This window comes from Vombatus ursinus, unplaced genomic scaffold (assembly GCF_900497805.2).
Source record: "Vombatus ursinus unplaced genomic scaffold, bare-nosed wombat genome assembly UNPS02014778.1, whole genome shotgun sequence".
In the NCBI taxonomy this organism is placed as follows: Eukaryota; Metazoa; Chordata; class Mammalia; order Diprotodontia; family Vombatidae; genus Vombatus; species Vombatus ursinus.
Window position 1 is genome coordinate 12,956,196 of NW_020954556.1, and position 23,629 is coordinate 12,979,824.

The following is a 23,629-nucleotide window of genomic DNA, read 5'->3' on the forward strand; positions in this document are numbered from 1 at the left end:
ATGATGATGATGATGATGATGATGATGATGATGATGATGATGATGATATGCCAGGTACTGTGCTAAGTTCTTTACAATTATTATTTCAGTTGACCCTCAAAACACTGGGCGGAAGATATTATTATTTTCTCCATTTAACAAATAAGAAAACTGAGGCATAAAGCAGTTAAGTGACTTGCCCAAGACAAGTTTCTCAGGCTGCATTCTTCCTGATTCCTGGCTCAGCACTCTATCCAGTGAGCCTCATAAAGTTAAGTAGAAACAACCCAGTCTATTTCAGCCAAATAGACAGTCACCTAGAGGCATGAGGTAGTGCTATCTCTTGAGGGGTCAAGTCTGGAGCTCCATGATCCAGTCTTTTTTCTGCTTCTTAACTTTCTGGGAGTACCAGTTTTTCTCATTGCTGTTAGGCTCTGTCTATAAAATTGAAATAATGGCTGCTTCTTGTTACTCAGTCATGTTTGAGAGATCACTATAATGCTTTCTTTAAAGAAGCTTTGTAACACATTCTCTTCTTAAAAGAAAGAAATTAGTGTTCAGCACCAGAATTAATTCCATCTGGTTATCAAGGAGAAGTGCACCAACCCTTTTCAAAAGAGTTTGAAAAGAATTGATAAATTAAAGCACTAAACCATTCAGAGCTGTCATCATTTTTGGTTTAGACTTGTAATATCATTGAGATAGGGAAATCCCATTGTGAAGACATGTTGTGCCAACGCAAAGCAGCATTTACCTGTAAATTATAGTGTTTGGGTGCTGCCTGGCGCAAGGAGAGGTCATATGATTTGCCCCATGGTCACATAACCAGATTATGTCAGGAGCAGTACTTGAACTTTGGTCTTTCTGACTTTAAGGATGGTTCTTTATACATTATATGATCTGATCTTTCCAAAGTATTCTTATTTAAAAAAAAATAAATCTGTTCAACTAAAAAACTATAACCAGTCAATCCCAAAACTAGTCACTTGAAGGATCTTTTATTAGCCTTTTGGAGTCAGAGGGCCATGAGATGTATAAATAGACATGCATAAATACACACATACATACATATACATATGCGTATATGGTATGTTTTTACATATATTACATGTGTATTATATGCATTCATATGCACATATATGTGTGAATATGTGGATATATATACTCATAAATGCGTATGTATATACTTGTGTGTATACAGTTTCTACTTTTCTGTCCATATTTTCATCTTCGGCATTATTACCATTGTTACTATCATCATTATATTTTAAATCCCTTTTTTTTTTGGCATTGGGATTGGTCCAAGCTCAACTGCATGACTTAATTGAAAGTAGTGAAGGAATAAAGACTTTTTCCTTTGTTTAATGGACAAAAGCATGTGTTGTTACCTTGAATGCAGAGGCCATCTGTGCAGTTCTCCGATTCTTGACTCAGGCCTTCGCAGAATTTACCCCCATTTCTCGGAGGTGGTGCAGTACACTCCCGTATTCTCAGGTGCTCACACTCTGGGCTACACACTGACCATTCGCTCCATACCTCCCAGCTTCCATCAACTAGAAGAAAAAGCCAAAATAGATAAATACATAAATGAATAAATGAATGAGTAAATAAATATACACACATACATATATGTATATATGTGTATGTAATATATGTATTTATATATACATATATACGCAATATATGTGTGTATATATACACATACATATATACATACACATGTCAGAAGAATGCAAGAAGAAGAGTAGCTTAGAAATAGCTTTTACTTCTCTCTTTGGTTTCTCTCCAGAATCATAGGATAGGAGTTCAACTCTCTCACTTCTTCAAGGCCAAGAACAATTACCAAATGTAGGCAGGCCTTTAAATTGCATGTGCTCTTGAGTGTGCTAATGATGCCACTATCTTTCTTTTTTTGGCCTTAGCTATTCATGCCCAAGTATACTTTGCCTTGACCCATGGACAAAGACCATTGGAAGGAAGGCAGTCATTTCTTTAAGGCTGGGGGCTTAAGGAGGTAGATGGGACGTTCTAGGCTGAAGTAAAAAATAAGTAAAATAATATCGACAAAATAAAACCCCAACCTTGATCTAAAAAATGGATTCAACAACAACAAATAGGGGCACATCAGTGTTTGATGAATTTTACAATTCTTCCTGCATACATTGACAATGCAATCTGTCTACTTTAATATGGTCTTGCAGGAGGACCACTGGATCCGTTGTTACAAGATCTGGGTTTGAATCCCAACTGTGCCACACAGCATAATTATCACTTGAGTTCAGCTGTAGAAACATGAGCAAGTCATTTTATCTTTCTGGGCCTTGGTTTCCTCATGCATAAAATGGGAGCATTTAACTCAGTTATCTCAGGGGTTCCTAAATACACACTAGGTACTTTGCTTGTTGATTGAATGGTTGATTCCTTCCCATCTAATGCCCATGATATGACACTGACAGGATTAGTTCCTCTTCCCCCCCCCATTGACCTTAGACAAGTCACAACCTTACTCTGGGTCTCAGTTTCCTCATTTGTAAATGAAAAGGGGGACTACATAATCCCTAATATCCCTTGTGATTACAAATCTATGACTTCTATGTCACTACCTTGCTCAAAAAGCACCAAGTGTTCTTCATTTGCCTACTGCCCTCCATAACCTTATGTTTACTGACCCATCCAGCCATATTTCATGGTTTTCTTCTTTATGCATTTTGTGCTCCAGTCAAGTGGGACCACTGCCTGTACTTATCATGCCTTTTTCTGTATCTTTGTGCATGTCATCCACCATATATAGAATAAAATCAGATCCCTTTGCCCCTGGCTCCATTTACCATTTCGTCTTTTGACATTTTCCCCCTTCTTCCATCTAGAGTTAGCTAGGTAGCACAATGGAAAGCGTATTGGGCCTACAGGACCTGAGTTCAAATATGGCTTTAGATACTTAGCTGTGTGACCTTGAGTAAATCACTTAACCTTGGTCTGCCTCAGTTTCCTCAACTGTAAAATGAGGATAACAATAGCACCAGCCTCCCAGTGTTGTTGTGAAGATCAAATGAGATCAGATTTGTTAGGTCCTTAGCACAGTGTCTGGCAAATAGGAAGTGTTTAATAAATGCTTGGTTCTTTCCTTCAGTGGTTCCATGTATGATATGAAGCTTTCCCTGAATCCTCCAGCTAAAAATGAGCCCTTTTCCATCTTCAATTTCTTAGGCCATTCTCCTTGATTCTTTATACACATACCAATTTTCTAAATTGCAGAAGTGTGGTAGGGACCAAACCTTTTATTTCATTAATAAATTCCCTGTAGTAACACAGGTTGGTACCTTCTGTGCCATTTGTAGATTCCTTAGAGCAGTGACTTGCCCACGGTGACACAGAGAGTATGTGACAGAGGCAGGCCTCATACACAGGTCTTTCTGAACCCGAGGCCAGCTCTTTTTGCACTACATAATGCTACCTTTCTAAATTGCATCATCATTAGTGATATACATGTTGTGTCCTACTAGGCTGTGAGCACTTCCATGGCAGGGACTGCATTGTCTTTTTTTACCTTTATGTTTCCAGCTTTACTCCCAGGGTTTTCTTTGTACATTGTGAAATAGTTAATATATGTTGCTTTATGTTGGATTTCTTAGGTAGATAGGTCATTATTATTCCTCTCCCTGCCCTGTTCCCATTAGAAGGGCTGCAAAGAACAGATTACCTTGAAGGCCAACCTACAAAATGCTAACTTGTCCCCTTAAGTAAGAGCAACCCTGCTTTCTGGGACTACTTAAAGCAATGAATCTTTCTCTAAAGGAAACAGTCTTCCAAAATATAACTATGAAATATGAAATAAGTAAGGGTTTCTAAGAGCTAAAATCAAATTAAAATCTACGGAAGAGATATTCTAGTTCAATGTCCTTGCAGTTAATTATCTATAGCACCATGTTAGGGACTTGGGATCAATTCATGTCTCAGTGGGGCAACATGAACTCCATAGAAAAAAAGCTATCTATAGTCTTATTGATTTGTTATTATATATACACAATTTGTTGTTGTATAATTTCACACAGTTGTTGCGAAGATCAAATGAGTTATTATTAATATTAATAATAATAACAAACAACGTTGGATGACCACTTGTAGGGTTTGTAATGAGGAGAATTCCATTGGTGTGTGGGCTGGAATAGATGGTCATGGAGGACCCTTCATATTATTAAGTTCTATGATTCTGTGAATTGGATAAGAAGGAAAGGAATTAAAGATGAATAATGGTGCTCAAAAAGTCACTTTTATTAACTGAGCTGTTTACTTATCAAGAAAGAATAATAAGCATATGCTGACTCAAAAATAGATGGATTATATTTATAATTTATCATTTTTTTCCAGATTTCATTGTAAATAAACCTGGAGCTAGAGAAAGCTGAGTCAAATTGTTTAGAATAAGGTGATATGATGGGGCCAAAGTTGTATATGTGATAATACTATGAATCAGCAGGCTTTACAAAGAAAAATAATTTTAAAATATTTTTATAATTCAAGGCTTTATGATTTTGTTATCTTGGATACTTTTTCCATCCCCCAGATGTTTATCCCTTTCATAGGTTCTTAAATAACTTTTATGAGTTGTTATTGCTTAGAAAAAATGCATTAACCTGTAGACAAAGTAATGATTATTCCCTGTGAACCCATCTATGATGGATAACACAGGCAGTTGTTAGGGGGACTAATATTCAAAGCCTTTCTAGCATGGTAAAAATTACCAGAGTACTTTTGCCTTCAAAAAACCAGCTTCACCTCCACATCAGAGAGGGCATCCTCTTCAGAGGAGGATTTTGGTAGAGATTTCAAAAACAAAACAAAGCCTGATTCATGTCCAGAGTCAGAGACTAAATTTCTATCACTAGTGTTTACTCCTAAAGATATATGCTAACCATTCAAGCTATAAACATTTATTAGGCATCTATTCTGTGCCAGGTACTGTGATATACAAGAGAAGAGCAAAAGGAGACAGTGTGTGGACAGCTGAAGGTAAATTCACCACTAATGGAAAATCAGAATCAAATCAAATGCTTTCCTGATGGTCAATGCATTCTGTGACAACAATAAACTTCATATAATTTTGACCTCCCCCTGCCTTTACTGAGACCCACATATAAAATGACCTTGGACAGATATTCTGTTTATCAGGGAAGATGGGAAAGACAAAGACATCACTGAAGAGGAAGGATGGCATTGATTTCATTCTCATCAGCTTTTGTGGGTGGGTCAGAGGGAGAAACATAATTTGTATATATGTATATGTATATCTCACCAGGACAAAGAGAAGTGCAGGTGATTTTCTGCACTGACATTCCCTCACAAAAGGCACCCCCATTGAGTGGAGCGGGATTGGTGCAGGTCCGAGAACGTTTCTGCCATCCTCTACCACAGCGAACATTGCAGGCTGACCACTCTGTCCAGGAAGACCAGCCTCCATTCACTGAGAGAGAGAAAGAAGGGAGGACAGAAAGGAAGGAAAGAGGTATCAAATTAAATTGAACCAATGGGGAGCTGTTAAGTGCCTACTCTGGGCAAGGCACCCAATATGCTGGGTGGCATGAGACAGGTTGCTGGACATTCTGAAGCTTCAAATTTTTTTTTTTACTGCTTTTTCCCCTGACCTGCAGACCAAACCACTTAGCTTTTCTAAATCTACTTCCTCAGTTACAACATAAGGAAAGCAATACCAACCTTCTTCACAGGGATGTTACAGGGAAAGAAATAGCTGAAGGGATTTGGAAGTCCTTTGTAATCCAAGGCATGGGTTTAAGGTGGCCAAGTCCTCATCTTTAGTTTTACCTTTGGCAATCAATTGGGGGGGTACTTTCACTTAATAGCACTAGGGTGCCATTCTGTAAAAGCTGACATTCCCAGATAATCTTGTTTATCTGTCTTCAGTGGAATTTTATATATAAGTAGGCTTACTGACTAATGTTGAGTCTGGGGAGGGAGGGAAACAGAAAATGTAATCTGATTCCTCATCATTTAAATAATAAACCCAACACTTAGAAATGAACAACTTATTTTTTTTAATTATGAAAAATAAAAAGGTTTGCTAATGCCATTGACTTCCCTTACAGAAGTCCAATCCTAAATTAAAAAAGAGACACAAAGATCAACTGAAGAAAACTTATCTTGAGTATAAAATTAAGGGTTGAACTATGTCATTTTAAAGTCCTTTCTAATGTTAAATTGCTATGATTCCCTTACGTATATGGACCCATCTCTTCCCTCTCCTGCATGATCTCTCCCACCAAATCCATTCCCGAATGCTTCCTAACCTACTGTGGGCTATTGTTTTCAACTTACCATAAACAATAACAGTTGCTGACAGGCTTCTTCTCTTGGCCACAATGTTGGCAGCCATGCAGGTATAATTCCCAGAATCAGAGAGGCGAGCCTGCCTGATAATTAAGTTGTGATCAGCCCTGGTGTCAATGTTCTCATCCAGTTGGGAATCGATAGGCTCTTCATTTTTTAGCCACTCCACCTAGTTGGGGGAAGGAAACAAAGCAATAGGTAAGGAACTGCTGAAGCACTTATGATCTGGACCACAAAACTATTCAGCACTTTAGTATATATGCTTTCACAGTCCTTTGTTTCATAGGGACATTGAGCTGGATTGCTTGGATGTTTTTTTCTCCCATTGAATTTTTAATTTATCTAGGACAGGGGTTCTTTCTTTCCTTTTTTTTTTATCATAGACCTCTATGGAAATTAAGTGAGCCTATGAATTTCCCAGATTCACTAAATTAAACTAAATATTAAACTAAATGCACAAAATAAAAGGATTACAAAGGATACCAACTACATTGAAATAGTTATCAAAATATCTTTTTTTTAAGTTCATAGAACCCAGTTTAAGGACCCTTCTTCTAGGACAAGGATCAAATCTAATATTTAGTTCAGTGGATCAATGAGGAGCATTTGGTGAAGGACTAGAAACTGTGCAATGTCGCTGGAGACAAAAGGCAAAAGAGAAACAGTTCTTACCTTAAAGCAAGGTATACTTCAGGGAGAAAGCATGTACATTTATAAACATATACACAGTATAGATACCATATGAACACAAGGTAGTTTCAAGAGAGATGATTACAGCTGAGGAAACTAGGAAGGCTTCCTATAGAGGGTAGTTTTGAACTGAATCTAAAGAAAATAGAATTCTCAGAGGGACAGATGAGGAGAGAAGTATGTGTGGGCATTGGTGGTAGAGCAAGCAAAGGCATAGAGAAATGGAGAATACCCATGTTGGGAGATAGGTCAAAAGTGTCAAATGCTATAGAGCTGTCAGTCAACTAATCAATCATTTGACAAGCATTGATTAAATGTCTACTGTTTACCAGCTACTGTGGTAAGCTCTAGTTATATAAAGATAAAATTTAAATAGTCATTGCCTTCAAGGAATTTGCATTCGAACAACAGAATACATATATTGTTGTGTTCAAGGTAGACATAAAATAGATACAAGGTGACCTGAGAGAGGAAAGAACTAACACCTAATAAAATCAGGAAAGACTTCCTGCAAAATAAATAAATAAAGGGAATTTGATTTGAGTTTTGAAGAAAAGCTGGGATTCTAAAAGCTGGAGGTGAAGAGGGGGAGCTTTCCAAGAGATGGGAGGCGTCTATCTGTGAACAAAGATAAAGAGACAGGAAACGGATTTATTGTGAAGATTTTTAAGCAGCCCAGTATGGCTGGACTATAGAGTACGTGGAAGGGAGTAATATGTAAGAAGCCTAGAAAGGTAGGAAAGGTCTTGGTCTTGACTAATTCGGAATGACAAACAGAGGAGTTTATACTTGATCCTTGAGGTAACGGGAAATCACTAAAATTTGCTGAAAGGGATGGGAGATGGTGTGTGTGTGACACAGTAAGACTTCATGACATCCATTTTGGTAGCTATATAGAGGATTAAGTAAAGTGGGAGAGACCTAAGGCAGGGGCCAGGAAAGAGGTGCTGACTGTTTAAATTGGGGAAATGACTATATGAGTGAAGGAAAGGTACATATAGAAGAGATGTCATGAATAAAGATATAATCCATAAGATTTTACAACTGATTGGATAGGTTGGATGAGGGATAATGAGGGATAATGAATAAGATTATGAGATTAAGTAGCTAGAAGGATGGTGACAGTAATAAGGAAGTTGAGAAGAAGTATGCATTTGAGAAGAAAAGATAGTGAATTCTGTTTTAGACATATGGAGATGGATTTGCCTAAGGGATATATAGTTAAAAATGTCCAATGGACAGTTATTGAAGGGAGGCTATAACTCAGAAGAGGGAATAGGTTTGGCAATCATAGGCAAAGAGATGATAATTTAACCCATGAGAGCTGGTGAGGTTACCAAGTGACAGAGTGTAGAAAGAAAAGAGAGACCAGGACAAAGCTTTGGGAGACAGTCACAGTTAGTAGGTGTGGTATGGATGAAAACCTTGTAACATGGATGAGAAGGAATGATCAGAGAACAACCTGGCAAGACAAGTGGCATAAAAACTCTGAGAGGAAAGAATACCCAGGAGGAATGATGACTGCCCTTAGTGTCAAATGGTGCAGAGAAGTCAAGAAGGAGGAAGAATGAGAAGATATCATTAGATAAGACAGTTAAGAGATCCCCAGTAACTTAGAGAGAGCAGTTTTGTTGAATGAAGAGATCAAGAGTAAAATTGCAGAGACTTTAGGAAAGCCTTAGAGGATAGGAGGTAGGATATAGTGGACATTTTGGTAGGGTTTATTTTTGAGAATTGAGATAGAGGGAAACTTGGGTGTAGGCAGCAAGGATGGAACCAGCAAACAAGAAGAGACTAAAATTTTGAGAGAAAGGAAGAATTATAAGGGGAGCAATCTGTTGGAGATGAAGCAGTTAACATGTAGTTATTAAACACTTTGTGCCAGCCAATGTGCTAGATATTAGGCATACAAAGAAAGCAATAAGATGATGGGATGGAATAATGTGTACATGTAAAGGAGTTGGTTTTTGAAAGAAGGACTATTTCTTCATCAGAGAATTAAAAGGAGGAAATTATATGTCATGTCAAAATCATGTCAAGGGGTTTTGATGTGGAGGAGGATTTGAGAAATGAGATTTACTCTATTGAATTTTATCTATATTTGCGGCTATTACCTACCAACCACCAGGATATTCTGCCTCCTTTTTCAATGCAATTATGTTAACTGGGTCCACAAATTTATGTGATCTTGTTCATCTCAGATTCAAATGCAACAAGCCAATCCATTTCATTCCTTCCTAATTGATCTGTTCAATTCAGGAAACATTCAGTAAAGACCTATTATGAGTAAGATATTGTGTTGTATGTTTCTAGGAATACAAAGATGAAATTAGACATAGATTCTACCCTTAATAACTGTATAAATTAATTGAAGAGGTAAGAGAGAAGTATGCAAATAAGCATAATCCAAAGGAAGAATAAGATAAATGCTATAAGAGACTTGCCAGATAATTTAATATTTTCCCTCCACCTCCGCTCCCCCACCCAAAGGGATGGATAGATTCATGAGGTCATAACTTTTTAAATGGACCATTAAGGTTGGGTAACAAACAGTGGTCACAAAGCTCACACACTTTACTTTCTAAGAGAGGCAGAGCTATCCTTTGGTCCATATCATGATACTTATATATAAAATAAAGCAGAAAACTGAGAAGTAGCATCCCTCCCTTTTTTTTTTCTTGCAGCGAATTACATCTAGCAAAAGAGGGAAGAGACATACAAGATACTGTTAAAATTTAACCAAAGGATTATAATGACTCTGGCCTTCACATACTAGAGTTATATTTATTACTGCGACACTTTCCTCTGATTGGTTGGTTCCTTCCAGAGTCTCCATTTTAAGGGAAGTTCTTAGGCTAGTCCAAGTCTCTACTCTTCTCCAGGCTCACCCCTCACTCTCTGGAATTTCTCCACCAGGCACCTGTGAATACCAACTCCTCCATCTCCTTCTCAGTTCCTCTATATAAGCTACTTGAGGACAGGGACCTTCTTCCTTTCTGCTTTTATTTGTATCCCCAGCACTTAGCACAGTGCCTGGGGCTTTAGTGTAAGCACTTAATAAATGCTTGTTGATTTGACATAAAGGCTTAACTACATAAGGCCATTTAGTATGTTAATCTCAAACTAGCTGTCTCTCAAAGGACCTAGAGTAGGTAGGGAAAGGGGGAGGGGGAAAGTGTGGGGCAATGTTCAACAGCTGAGGCACATTGAGAAAATCAAGCTGGCAGAATTAGGCGCTTCCCTCAACATCCCTGGTTATAAGATTGCAAGCATACCTCATTTACTGAATATGATAAACTGAAAATCCCCTGCTCAAGTGCAGGTCTTTTCTTGGGCATGTAGATAACAGCAGTTTTTACTGACCTTCGTTTTGATCTTGGACTATTGATTTTTCCTCCTCTCTTGGATGCTTCCCACTTTTGCTGTTGAGTGCATTACCACAAGATAGTAACATGTCTCTTTCCTTCTACCCTTTTCTAAATGACAAATGTGTCTTTGATCTCATCAACTCTTTCTCTCTGCCTGTGATTCTTCACAAACTCAGAATGCTTCGTTGCTGACCTTTTCTTGATAGACCCCATTTCCTGTTATATTAGGCCTTGAGAGATCCCCATAGGAACAATGAAAGATTCCCAGTTGACCCATATTTCCTATTCTACCTCTCACCCAAAAAACACTGTCTGGTTACAAAATATAAATGCTCATTTAAATGCTCATTATTCCTATGGCTTACTCTGCATCATTAACAACAGGTTTAAGCTATGTTCAGCACACAATTTTGAAGAATGGAAGAACTGTGTGCAATGCAATGACCAACCATGATTTAGAGGACCGATGTTTAAATATGCTACCAATCTTTAGACAGAGAGGTGGTAGACTCAAGATTCGAAATGAAGAACACATATTATTGGACATGGTAAATGCAAGAATGCAGTTTGCTTGACTATGTACATCCATTATAAGGGTTCTATTTTCGTCTTTTGTTTCTCTCTTTTGGAGCAGCAGTATGAAGTAAGAGGCAAAGAAAATTCTTGTTAATTTTTTAAAAGTAAAATAAAACTTACATAAAATGATGTTTATTATATCTTAATAGTATATTCTAGTATATATAAAATATATATTATATGTGTATATATCTATACACAATAGTATATTTCCTAAAAAAGATGGATCAATATTAAAAATAAAGTTTGGTACTAAAAATAAAAGGCCTTTAGCTGGCCAATAAATGCACTTGTGTGTAATACCCTATTTCTTGATGATGTCAGATAAATGAATATTAAGTTACATGTTTATATATTTTGTGATCTACCTCTATCAACTATTAGGAAATTAGGAGATTTCAGTGTGTGCTAATATTTGTGTTCTAATCTAACGGCTTATTCCCTTCACTAAAATGACTCATTCATTTAACTTCATTAGTACATCTGTTTGGAGTTTCTTGAACCTAGAAAAATGACAGATTGTGCTTATGTTTGTTCATTTGTCCCAAAAGCTAAATGTTTAAATACCTCTTGATAGACTGAGATACCTTAAAGAAAATAGTCAAATAAACAAAAGAAAGAAAATAAATTTCTACGGGGGCACAAATACTAATTTGTTGATCAAGGATGGGCATCATCACACACATAGACAGTGCTTAAAGCCTTTCATTAATGTTAATTCTTTTTTTTTAATCAATCATAGAGTTGGCTCTTATCCAAAACACAAAGTAGCATAAGGGGGGGAAAAGAAAATTCTTTTATGCTGTTATGCTTGAGGAAAAGGACAAGTTATAAGTGGTTGCCCTACCATCAGGATGTTCTTTCAGATAGCAATGGCTGGGGTGAGCCAGTGCACTCACTTTGCAGATGCTTATGGTAGGGAAGAGGTATAATGTTGTAATATTCATGTTCATCCAGAAATTACTCTGTAGGAGGCTTCCAAACTGGAAAGCTCTAATTATCCACTTAACTAAGGTAGTGCAAATTAGCATTATAGGATGGATGCATTGAGCACAGAGGACAGCAGATGTATATATCAAGTAATCTAAATGACCCCTTGGCCAGCAGGTCATCTCTTTGATAGTGGGGTTTAGCTGTCCTGAAGTTTGTGGGGTTCGTTTCACCCCCCATAATCAAACAAATCTTCTTCCTCCGTCTGTTCCTTTTCTTCCCAATGGATAATCCCAGTTAGAAGCTTGTGGAAAGACTAGTTACTTTGACTTAATGAGCTTATGGATTTGTAGGATGCAGGCATTCATTAGCACAGTGTTATGTGCAGATGGTCTGCAATTTGTAGATTTTCCAGTTTATAAACAAATCTGCAAAGGCAGACCATCAAAGCCAATTAGATTTCATGCCAGACAGCGGGTTCCTTTTCCAGGGCCATCAGTCATGTGGTTAGGTGGGTACAGAAGGTGTGCAACTGACACCCATAGAGTTTTCCACAAAGCTGCTGCAGGGTACACTCAGATGGGGAGCCCAGCTCCTAAATGCATGAGATCTTGGGTTGCATCTAAATGCTTCAGGGCATAGAACATTGTACCTTCTACCAAGGCCTCCTTAGGATTTACACAGGCATGCATGTGTTCATATCTGTGTCAGATACTATATCACAGCCTGCCCAAACACTTTACTTGATCTCAATATCCCATGAGGGAAAGAGGTGTCAAGTGGTATTACCATCTCACTTTGATAGATGAAGAAATTGGGAAACAGAGAGGCAAAGGGTTTCTGCAGAGCCCTGAGCAAATCTGTAGCAGGCTGGAAGAATTTGTGGCTCCCTATTCCCCGAGCATCATTATCAGACTGTTGTAGTGGTGGATTTCCACCATGAAACATGAACTGTTCTATAAATTTGAATTGTTTGTCAACAGCCTTTCTAGGCATATAGGCAGAATGCTTTGTGAGCAATGTTGAATTACTACTAGCAAACAGCCTCAAGGTGGGGGGAAGTACTTGGCTGAATGAAATAAGGTTAGAATCAAAACAAATAAGCCAGTAGGCCAATTAGAAATTTAAAAACATTCTCTTGCATGCAAGATCTCTCCTGTGTTCGTGGGTAGAAGAAGATTCTTATAGGCTAATGATGCAGAAAGCAATTGGAGGGGTCAGTGCTAACACTGGTAAATACTAAATGGTGCCTAAATAAATCTTTCTGGCCTCATGATAAAAAAAACAACCAACTATTCACAAATTGTTCTAAGAACTGTATTAAGATACATCCTTATAGATCTTTCCACAAGGTTCTACTCTCAAAAGACTAACACCACATTTCAAATTCCTCCTCAATTACTTATTAATGGTGAAACCTTGGCAAAGTCTTTTTTATTTTTTTTTCACCTCTAGAGACCTTAGTTTTCTCATTTCTAAGATGAGATTGTTGGATTGGCTGATCTCAAATGTTCCTCTCCACTCTAAATCCTAAATTAAGATGGGTCAAACTTCCAGGAAGTAATTGTGTCACAAAGGAGGAAAGGAGTCCCTGAGGTTGAGCCCCTCAGACAGAATTCAGAAAATAACAGTAAAGAGGACCTGAGGCCTAGGGCAACATTAGCCACAGCTCAGGATTAAAACTTGATCATAATAAAAATAAAGTAAAATAAAATAAAAATAAAAATTAATAAGCAAAGGAAAAAGAACCACAGGTAACTACTTTGGTATAAAAATAAGATCTGGGCTCATATTCATAAGAAGATAGTGAGGTTAAAAAAAGCCACTCCTACTCCAAAGAGTAATATCAAATGACCATGAGCCCCAAAAGAGTTCTTAGAAGAACAAAAACTGAGATGTTATAAAAGAACAATTTATGTGGCTGTTCAGTCAAATAGCGTTTACTGAACAGCTATTATATGCTAAGGATCAAGATAAGCCTGTTTTGTTCCCTCATCACAAATGGGCAGACATTCTCCAGGGCAGGGATACTGGAGCCTTGGAAAACCTTTTTTAAGATGAAACTGAAACTTGTCAGGATGGATAAGTCACTCCCATTGGCTTTCCCAATTCAACAATCTGCCTGTGCAATTTTGTTAGAATCAACAAACCATGGAGATGGTATAAATGATGCCTCAGCTTTATCGATTTCTGAAATCAAAACAGCTCAAACAATGCCCTTACACAACAATGGGTATATGTTTACACACATTACTTACCCTTCTAGGCCCATAAAACATCTATAGGCAGAGATCTAGTCACACAATCTAGCATAGTGCCTTCCTGTTCAGTTTGTTGTTCAGTCACGCACAGCTCTTCAAGACCTCAAATGGGGTTTTCTTGGCAAAGATATCAGAGTGGTTTGCCATTTCCTTCTCCAGCTCATTTTACAGATAAGGAAACTTAGGCAAACAGGGTTAAGTGACTTGTCCAGGGTCACACAGCTAGTAAGTATCTGAGACCAGATTTGAACTCAGGAGGATAAGTCTTCTGACTCCAGAACTGGAACTCTAGCCACCATACCACCTAGCTGCCCTGTTCAGGGTAGATGCTCAATAAGTACACTTGAATTAGTGAATATTTTGTTAAAATTGGTGAGCATAAGTGTTTTACTTAAAAATTGGTGTCTATTTGCATTTTAAAACTTTTAGAAGAAGAAGTTTTGTGTTCTTCTTGAGAGGCCCCACAAATTCTTAAGCTGTTATAGGAGAAACATTTTCAATCCAAATGAATTCAATTCAACATTTATTAGGTTCCTACTATATGCCATCACATAAGGGTTCCTAAAGGTTCACATATTCCATTGAGGGTGGTATGTATTACTTTTGTATATTCAGGGTCAATCTACAGGTCATGTAAGAATGTTGGTCTAACTGATTTTATTATTCTATAGCCACACTGTGTTTTTGTTATTGTTTGGGCCAAAACCAGTATTGCTCAGCTTGACCACATACCTTATTTTCCACACTTGGCTCTGATAATTCATTGACTACAAAAATGCCAATGGCATCGAAGGCCAGATGGTGCTGAGCAGTTGATGCTCAGTAAATATTTGTTGAAAGAATGGACAGACAGATAAATTTTCTATCTAACACTGGTGTGTAGACATGTCTATTAGTTGACATGGTGCTAATGGGCATACAGTCAGTGAAAAAAAATTATTCATTCATTTAGCAAATGTATATTGAATGCCACCTTGATACTCATTTTTTTTTTTCATGTTCAGGGAATTTGTACATTATTGTGAATATGTGAATACACAAAAATACCACAGGAAAAAATCTTACAGATTATTTAGATACCATTTGTTATTTCTAGATCATTTAAAAGAATCACTGCACCAGAATGTTATTTATTCCCTTTTAATTGCTTAAAGGCCTAACTCTGGCTGCCCACAAACCCCACAAAGCTTACTTTCACCCTCAAAAAGTCAAGTTGTATTGGATTTATATTTTAGCAGTACCTAAATCTACAGAATAATACAGACACCTGCTTAAGCAAATCACTCATTCATTCAGCAAATATATGTTGGATGCCTACTAAAATTCACATCTACTTCCAATGAAAAAGATTTGCCATGATTGAGGATATTCAAAAGAAAATGCCACAGGGCCTAAAGGTAAATATAAAAGAAGTGCTTAAACTCAATAACTACTTGTTGAATGAATGAAATCTGTGTTAGCAATGGTAGCAGCATTGGAATAAATATATAGTTTCCCTAGGTAACAATTTGAAGGGAATAACATTCTTTTTTATGTAGAAGTAAAATGTATGCTGTTTGACAAAATCAATTACACTTTATGATGATTTCTAGTCTTTTGTTTCTGTCAAGAATTTATAATTAACTTAAGATACTTAATGAAAAATAGACTCTCCTTCATTGATGTTTCTTTAAAACCAGTGGCTGCCTTTGTTAGTTGTAATGAGCTCTCTCTCTCTCTCTCTCTCTCTCCCTCTCTTTCTCTCTCTTTCTCTGTCTCTCTCCTCTTTCTTGCATGTACACACATATATTCACACACACAATACACACACATACACTCACACACACACCCCCACACACATACATACACACAAGAAAAGGCTAGATAACAGCACTGTTGGAGAAGCAACCAGCACCAGGGACTAAGGATTGTTCAGTAGTTGTTATTAAATCGAGTAGCTATCTCTTTGAGCTCTGTGATGGTAGATAGCATTAAAGCTATTGTGCTTCCCTTGTGGACATATGAAATGGTAGGATTACCAGAAGTATGGAATAAGGAGAAAAGGCTATTGTTATAGCCAGGTGATTTAATTAAGTTAGCTGACATTTGTGCCTCAAGCCAATTTACATTGTTCACTGAGTGAGAATAAGACCCATATTAAGCAAGCATGTTCCCACATTTCCTGGGTTTCCTAAGGAGAAATTTCAGCTGTGAAGTTGATGGAGTTGGGCATTTATGAGAATCTTCCTTTGTTTTTGTAAACACTTGGAGTCATCTGACTTGCATGGCAAGGGGTCAGTGATGTCATAAGAGCTGGGTCTATGATGACAAGTCCTTTCAGAGACGCTTTTGGGCATATTTATTATACTCTTAAAATGATAGCTCATCACCCTAAATATGAATATTGATATAATAGTAGCAACATCAGTAAAAGCTAAGACATCGCAATTATATATAGCATTTTAAGATCTGCAAAACACTTTACAAACATATTATTTCATCTTCATAACTCCCATGCAGGGCAGGTGCTATCATTATCCTCATTTTATAAATAAGGAAACTGAGGCAGACAGAAGTTAAGCAATTTGCCCAAGTTCACACAACTAGTAAATATCTGAGGCTGGATTTGAACTCAGGGCTTCTTGCTTTAAGGTCCGTCCATACATGTAATAACAATAGAAAGTATTTGCCTGAGTTAAGAGAAGTTCTGTAGCTCACACTAACTCACTGCCAACTTTTAAATTTTCAGTGAGAGCATTTACTTACTGTTCTATTGATTGCTTAAACTTAAGAAAGTGATGGAGAAAATATTAATACTGCAGATAAAACTTAAGAGGGTTATGGGTACTTTTTTTTTTTCTGGAGAGACCCTTGTTGAACATTTGCCAGCACACTGGCAATCACTGACTGTGTGTTTGATTTTCATGCTAAAGCAGTTGTTCTGAGGGCCTGATGTGTTTGAAATCCAATATGAAATGAAATTAGTCTGGCTGAATTCATGTGACATCCTGACTGACCAACATCACTGAATTATAAAGTTCCTAGTAAAAAGCAAAGAAGAAATTTCAAAAGTCACCAATATCATTCCATGTTTTTAACATAAACCATCCTATCATAATTCATTTTAGACTACAACATCTGATGTGTTACCTAACCTTAGTATTCACAAAACTACCAATCTTCTCCCCTACCACACACATAAAAAAGTGTGATTTCATCAGTGTGTGGACTGTTTATTAGCAAAATAGATAACACCTTTTTCATGCTTTTATGAGTTTCCATGACTAAAATTATTATGTCACCTGATAGCTGAATTTTCTGTGATGAACATTGCCGTCGATGGTCAGTCTGGTTCTTTTGATATGGACAGAAAATCCATCACCAGAAACTTTCAGTTTGGTTGTTGTTGAGTCATTTCAGTCATATGTGACTCTTTCTGAGTCCATTTGGGTTGTTCTTTGCAGAGATACTGGAGTGGTTTGCCATTTCATTTTACAGATGAGGAACTGAGTCAAACAAGGTTAAGTGACTTGCCCAGGGTCACACAGCTAGTGTTTAAGTCTGGATTTGAACTCATGAAGATAATGTTTTCCTGATTCCAAGCCCAGTGCTCTATCCACTGCACAACCTAGCTGCCCAGTTTCAGTTTGGTGGAACCCACCAAACTTTGAGTATAACCTTTGAGAACCCAGAGCCAGCTCCAAGCCACAATGAGGCATCAGAACAAGATTTCTGTGGAGGCATTCTTGAATTTCCCTATGATATGACATCATATAATAATCCTATAATGAATATCAGGTAGAACCATGGATAGAGTGCTGGACTAAGACTCAGGAAAACTAGTATGTGTCAAACACCAGGTTTGAACTCAGGGCTTCTTACCTCAAGGTCAGGCACTGTATTCACAGATGTTACACCAGGGGAGAGTATTCTCCTGAGTCCAGGGGTGCGAAACATCAAATTGGCTCATAGCTTACTGTTAAATTGTCCATGTGACAGGTCTTACGTATTATATATTTTTGGACTTTCTAAATTCATTGATTAATTGTGTTGATCTTTTTCCCCTCTCTAAAAACATATGATTTGCTATGTGGGATGGTTCACAGGGAAGGAAAGGAGGAAGGATACATGTGATACCATGATGATGTAAAAAACAGAAAGCATCAATTTTTTAAATAAAGTATCTTTAATTTTTTTTCTGTGTCAGCATTTACTTATTTTTTTTTGTTGATTGTTCAAATCCTGCCCTAGACACTGACTAGTTCTGTGGCCCTGGGCAAGTCACTTAACTTTTCAACTTCAGTTTCCTTATCTGTAATGTGGAGATAATAATAGTATAGAATAATAACAATAATAATAATAATAATAATAGCATTTTTATAGTACCTACTATGTTCCAGGCACTGTCCTAAGCACTTTACAAATATTATCTCAATTGATCCTCATCATGTGAAGTAGGTGCTATTATTATCCCCATTTAACACTTGAGGAAACTGAGGCAGATGGAGGTCAAATGACTTTCCCTAGGTCACACAGCTAGTAATTGTCTGAGGCCAAATTTCTACCTCACAATATTGTTAAAAGTAAATTAAATGAGATAATATTTGCAAAGTACTTTGAAAACTGCTATATAAATGCTATTATTAAAATGCTAGCAATAATAGTGTCTGGACAATTTTTTAGAAGTCTCTTTCAGGCCTAGACTAGGATTCAGCCATATGATGCTCCTTTCCTAACACTGAATCTGATTTCTTTTTCTTAAATTCAGTCTTAGGCCATCATTACTTCCTTAACCAGTTCCAGATTATATGTGAGGAGTGCCTTCCCCTCTACCCTTGAAATATTCATTTCAAGTTATTTATAACCCTGCTATCATTTTTCCCCCTTTGTTTCTTGCCTTTCTTTCTAGACTGTATAGATTGATTTCAAAACCACCTACATTGCAGTTTCTGCAATTTAGCTCTACTTATCTGATTATATCTCACAAAAGAAGCCAGAAATCCAGCTTAATTATGAAGCTATCATTGCAGAACCAGTCAAAAGACAGAAACCTAACAATCACAGACAGAATCAAACTCATTCAGGTTCAGTGAAATGAGAGGCACATGGAGTTCCAGAGAAGACCAAATTCTGGTGATGGAAAATGTTTTGTTCTGACCCCTTGTGCCTCTCATGAGATCGATGTTTTCCTTTCTCATCTCTGCTATGGACATGCAGGCCAGATATTGTCTCATTCTACTTTTTCTTTCTTTGTGACATTTCAATGTTCTCTGGAAAAGAGTGCACCCTGATGTATTGTTTACTAAAACTGTGATATTACCAGGCGTGAAAAATGAAGCATGTTTACATTAATGTAAGAAGAATGAGGATCAGTGGATCAGGAGAGTATTAAACAGAGGGAACATAAATGCAGGAAAGCAGGAAATAGGATAATCTAAAGATGATTTGCCAGGGATTTCATAGGCAACATTTGATAATATAAGCAGGGGTCCCTCACCTGAGGTCTGTCACCTTTTTACATTATTTTTATAACTGAACTTTAATATAATTGGTTCTCTTTGTAATACTATGCATTTTTTTTAAGAAATTTAGTAACATTATGAAGTATGTAGGCTTTACCAGATTGCCAAAATAAATCTATGAAACACACCTGTTGTTGTTATTTTTTTCAGTCAAGCTCAACTTTTTGTGACCCCATTTTGGGTTTTCTTAGCAAAGATCCTGGAGTGGTTTGCCATTTCCTTCTCCAACTCACTTTACAGATGAGGAACTAAGGCAAACAGGGTTAAATGATTTGCCCAGTTGCACAGATAGTAAGTGTCTGAGGTCAGATTTGAGTTTTAGGAAGCTGTCTTCCTGACTCCAGGCCTGGTGTCCTATCTACTGTGCCACCTAGCTGCCCTATGAAACACACAAACACACATAAAAGGTTAAGAAGTCTGCTATAATGGATAGCTTTCTTTTCATTCTACATTTGCTTGCTTGTTCCCATATGCTTGGGGGAAATACAATCTGCTGGTGAATTTCTAAGGATACACCATCTCTCATATGCTTCCACACTATCAATGTACTTCAGTACATTCAGTCCATTCAGTACTTCAGTATGTATGTATGTATGTACAAATGTATGTATGTATGTATACATTCATCATATGGTAGCCCTCAGCTAGAGTAATCTTTGGCCATAGCTAGAGTAATCCTTGGACGTAGACACATAGATGATCTCTAGGCCCATCTCATATTACAAAACATATTCAAAACCTTTCTAGCACTTTGGGCTCTGCTAGCATTGCTCTCAAAATTCTCCAGAATTCCAAGGATACATCAGGGTGAACCTTTAGATAGAAGACTGTAATGGACATTTTTTTTAACATTTCTTATAATGGTAATTTGGTGGACTGCCAGAAGTCTTTCTTGTGATAAAGGAAAAAATGCAATGCTTCTTTCCTGATTGCTGAATGGTGAAATGCCTTAAAAACAAACAAACAAACCCTCCCATTTATTTGAAGTGCTTTGTGTGTTCTAACTAATTTGATCCTTAAAACAATCCTGGAGTTGAAACATTATTATCCCCATTTTGCAGACAAGAATAATTGAGAGCTTGATAGATTTGTAATTTGCCCAAAAATAAATAGTTAAGGGGTGGAGCAAAAATGTGAAGCTAAGTCCTTTTACTTCCGAGGCTAGTCCTCTGTCCACTATACACAATGCCACTACAAAGACAATGCTCTTCATTGGGTAGGTGGTTTTGAACATCATCCCAATAAAATTGCACAGAGCTGGTTACTAAAGGTGATAGTCACAATATTTCCAAATTCATCTCTCCTCTCTGGGTTAATGGGTTATAAGGAGGATTCTTTGAAAGGGGAGATTAAAGTTCATTAGCATTTAACATCTTATTCTTTATCAATGGATGTCATAGAACTATTCATAACATGCTGAAAATAGCTTCCTTGTTAAGGATTAAAGCTTTAAATGATCTTAAGTGTTCATATCATGAACTAGGTTTGAAAGCTGCTGTCGAGGGTGTGCCATCCTTTTAGATATAACACCCGACACACAACACTGTGGAGAAATCAAATCTGTTTAAAATCAGAATGCTGCCATCAACCATGGGGAAAGGCTAATCATGTAATGATCTACAAAAGAAATGCAGGGACAGATATGGATTAACTTGGCTATATATTGGGTGGTTAAGAATGAATTAGCATAATCAGAAATTTGTTCCAATTACACAAGGCAATTATCAGAGACCAGCTTACAGCACTAACAAAATGAAATCAGTTAAATACATCTGCATTCCAGGTAGTGGAAGTAGGGTTGATGAGCCTGTTTTTTTTTTTTTTTAATGTCACTTCACCTTGGGTCTATTTGTTTGCTCCATACTCCAAATAGGACTTCCTTTTACTAAAGTGAAGCAAAATTATAGGATATCTAATCTACCTCCATGAATTTCACAAGAAACTGAGGCAACAGAAATGAATAGCAGACACATGTATACAATAGCTTAAGGTTTACATATTACTTCATATTTATTATTATATTTGATCCTGACCCCAACCGTGTGAGAAGGATACTGTTGTTGCTGTGTTTAGTAGCTTCAGTCATGTCTGACTCTTTGTGAGCCCATTTAGGGTTTTCATGGCAGATACTGGTGTGATTTGCCATTTCCTTCTCCAGCTCATTTTACAGATAAGGAAACTAGAGTAAACAGGGTTAAGTGACTTGCCCAGGGTCACATGGCTAGTAAGTGTCTGATACAAGATTGGAACACCGGAAGACAAATCTTCTTGACTCCAGGTACGTTGCTCTATCCACTGCACCACCTAGCTGCCAAGAAGGATGCTACAGAGTTTATCACTTTGGCTCTCACTGATTGACCAAAAACAGGTTCTAGGCCAAGCCCCACTTGGCCATCGTTTGGGCCCTGATTGACTCAAAGTGAATATAAATAGCAACTGTTCCTGTTTTGGCCAGAAACTCTGAGGGTTTTCTCTTCCCAGATTGATTTTTTACTTTTTCTTTCTTGTTTTTTTTTTTTTCTTTTTGACTAGGTAAAGAGGCTGTTCTTTGCCTCATTTCTTACCTAGCCTTAATCCCTGAATAGGAGTTGCCTCAGTCAAAGTGAGACCTGTTAAAGACCTCTTAGCTTAAAAAGGCCAAGGTCTTCCACTGGCTCCAGGGCCATCTCCAGTCACCCTAATCTATATCTTGCCACTGGACTGGACACAGATGGCTCTGAAGGAGAAAGGGAGGCGGGTGACTTTGCTCAGCCCTCCCTCACTTAAATCCAATTCACTTGCATGTCACAACATCACCTCCCAGTTGTCATGGTCTTCTTCCAAAACGAAGGACAAACAACAACTTTTGAGGAATTAGGTATTCAAAAAGAGGTGAACTCAGAATGCACATCTAGTGAAAGTTAGAGGTGGGACTCGAATCCACACTTCTCTTATGTCCCTGTCAAGTATTTTTGCCACTCTACCAAGTTTCTATGAATATTGAATGGTTATTGTCCAAGGTCACTTAACTAGGACATGATACTTTTAAAGTTAACTTAAATTTAGGAGTAGTCTCAAAATACTGATTGGCAATAAACAGTGATGAAAGCTTTAGTTCCCTATTCCCAATAAAAGTGCTATGTTTTGGAAACAAAGCACTGCTTTGCAAAGGTAGTGATATGTCTGTTAAGACTGTACACAATCTCTTGCCTTATTTTCTGCCTCTAGCATTAGCAACTGCCCCATAGATTCAAATAGCCCCAGGTGAGACTGCTGGGTAGTTAAAATAGGATTGGATTTGGAATCAGACAACTGGGGTACAAATCCCTGCTGTGTTGTTTACTATCTTTGTGACTGTGGGCAAGTCATATAACCTCTCTCTGCTCAGGTTTCCTTATCTGTAAAATGAAGGGAGTTGGAATAGATTACCTATGAGGTTCCTTCTAGCACTAAATATATGATCCCATCAGTTAGGCTATTTTGGTCCTTCACTGCCCTAGGCAAAGGCAGGCACAGATATATCCTGACTCTTCCTTTCATTCCTTAGATAGTTCACTAGTCGGTCAGGTTAAGTAAAATTCAGCATTCCTTCTCTTTCCAGGGCTAAATGAGGACACTCAAACATCATGATTCTTTAAGAAAATTACTGACACAAACTCTCTCTGTCTCTGTCTCTGTCTCTCTCCCTCTGTCTCTCTCTCTCTCTCTCTCTCTCTCATACACACACACACACACACACGCACACGCACAACGCACATATGCATGCATGCACGTACACACATACATGCACACACATCAGAAGTCCTGGGTTCCAATGAAATTTTTTTTAAAACAGGAAAAGGATCTATATGTACAAAAAAATATTTATACCAGCTTTTTTTGAGATGGTAAAGAATTGGACATTGAAGGGATGTCCATTAATTGGGGAATGGTTAAATAAGTTGTGCTATACGATTGTGAGGAAATACTTTTGAGTTATAAGAAGTGACAAACAGAATGATTT

At 37.4% G+C, this 23,629-nt stretch overlaps 1 protein-coding gene across 1 annotated transcript in view; it reads right to left on the reverse strand.

Annotated features, from left to right (window-relative positions):
* The window catches only part of UNC5D (unc-5 netrin receptor D), a 349,386-nt gene that overhangs the window by 148,281 nt on the left and 177,476 nt on the right, over positions 1 to 23,629 (reverse strand). The window contains exons 4-6 of the mRNA XM_027865284.1: positions 6,310 to 6,490; positions 5,273 to 5,440; positions 1,368 to 1,532 (exon numbers count right to left, since the gene is read on the reverse strand). Coding sequence (XP_027721085.1) covers positions 1,368 to 1,532; positions 5,273 to 5,440; positions 6,310 to 6,490 — 514 coding nt within the window. The remainder of the gene's footprint in view (positions 1 to 1,367; positions 1,533 to 5,272; positions 5,441 to 6,309; positions 6,491 to 23,629) is intronic.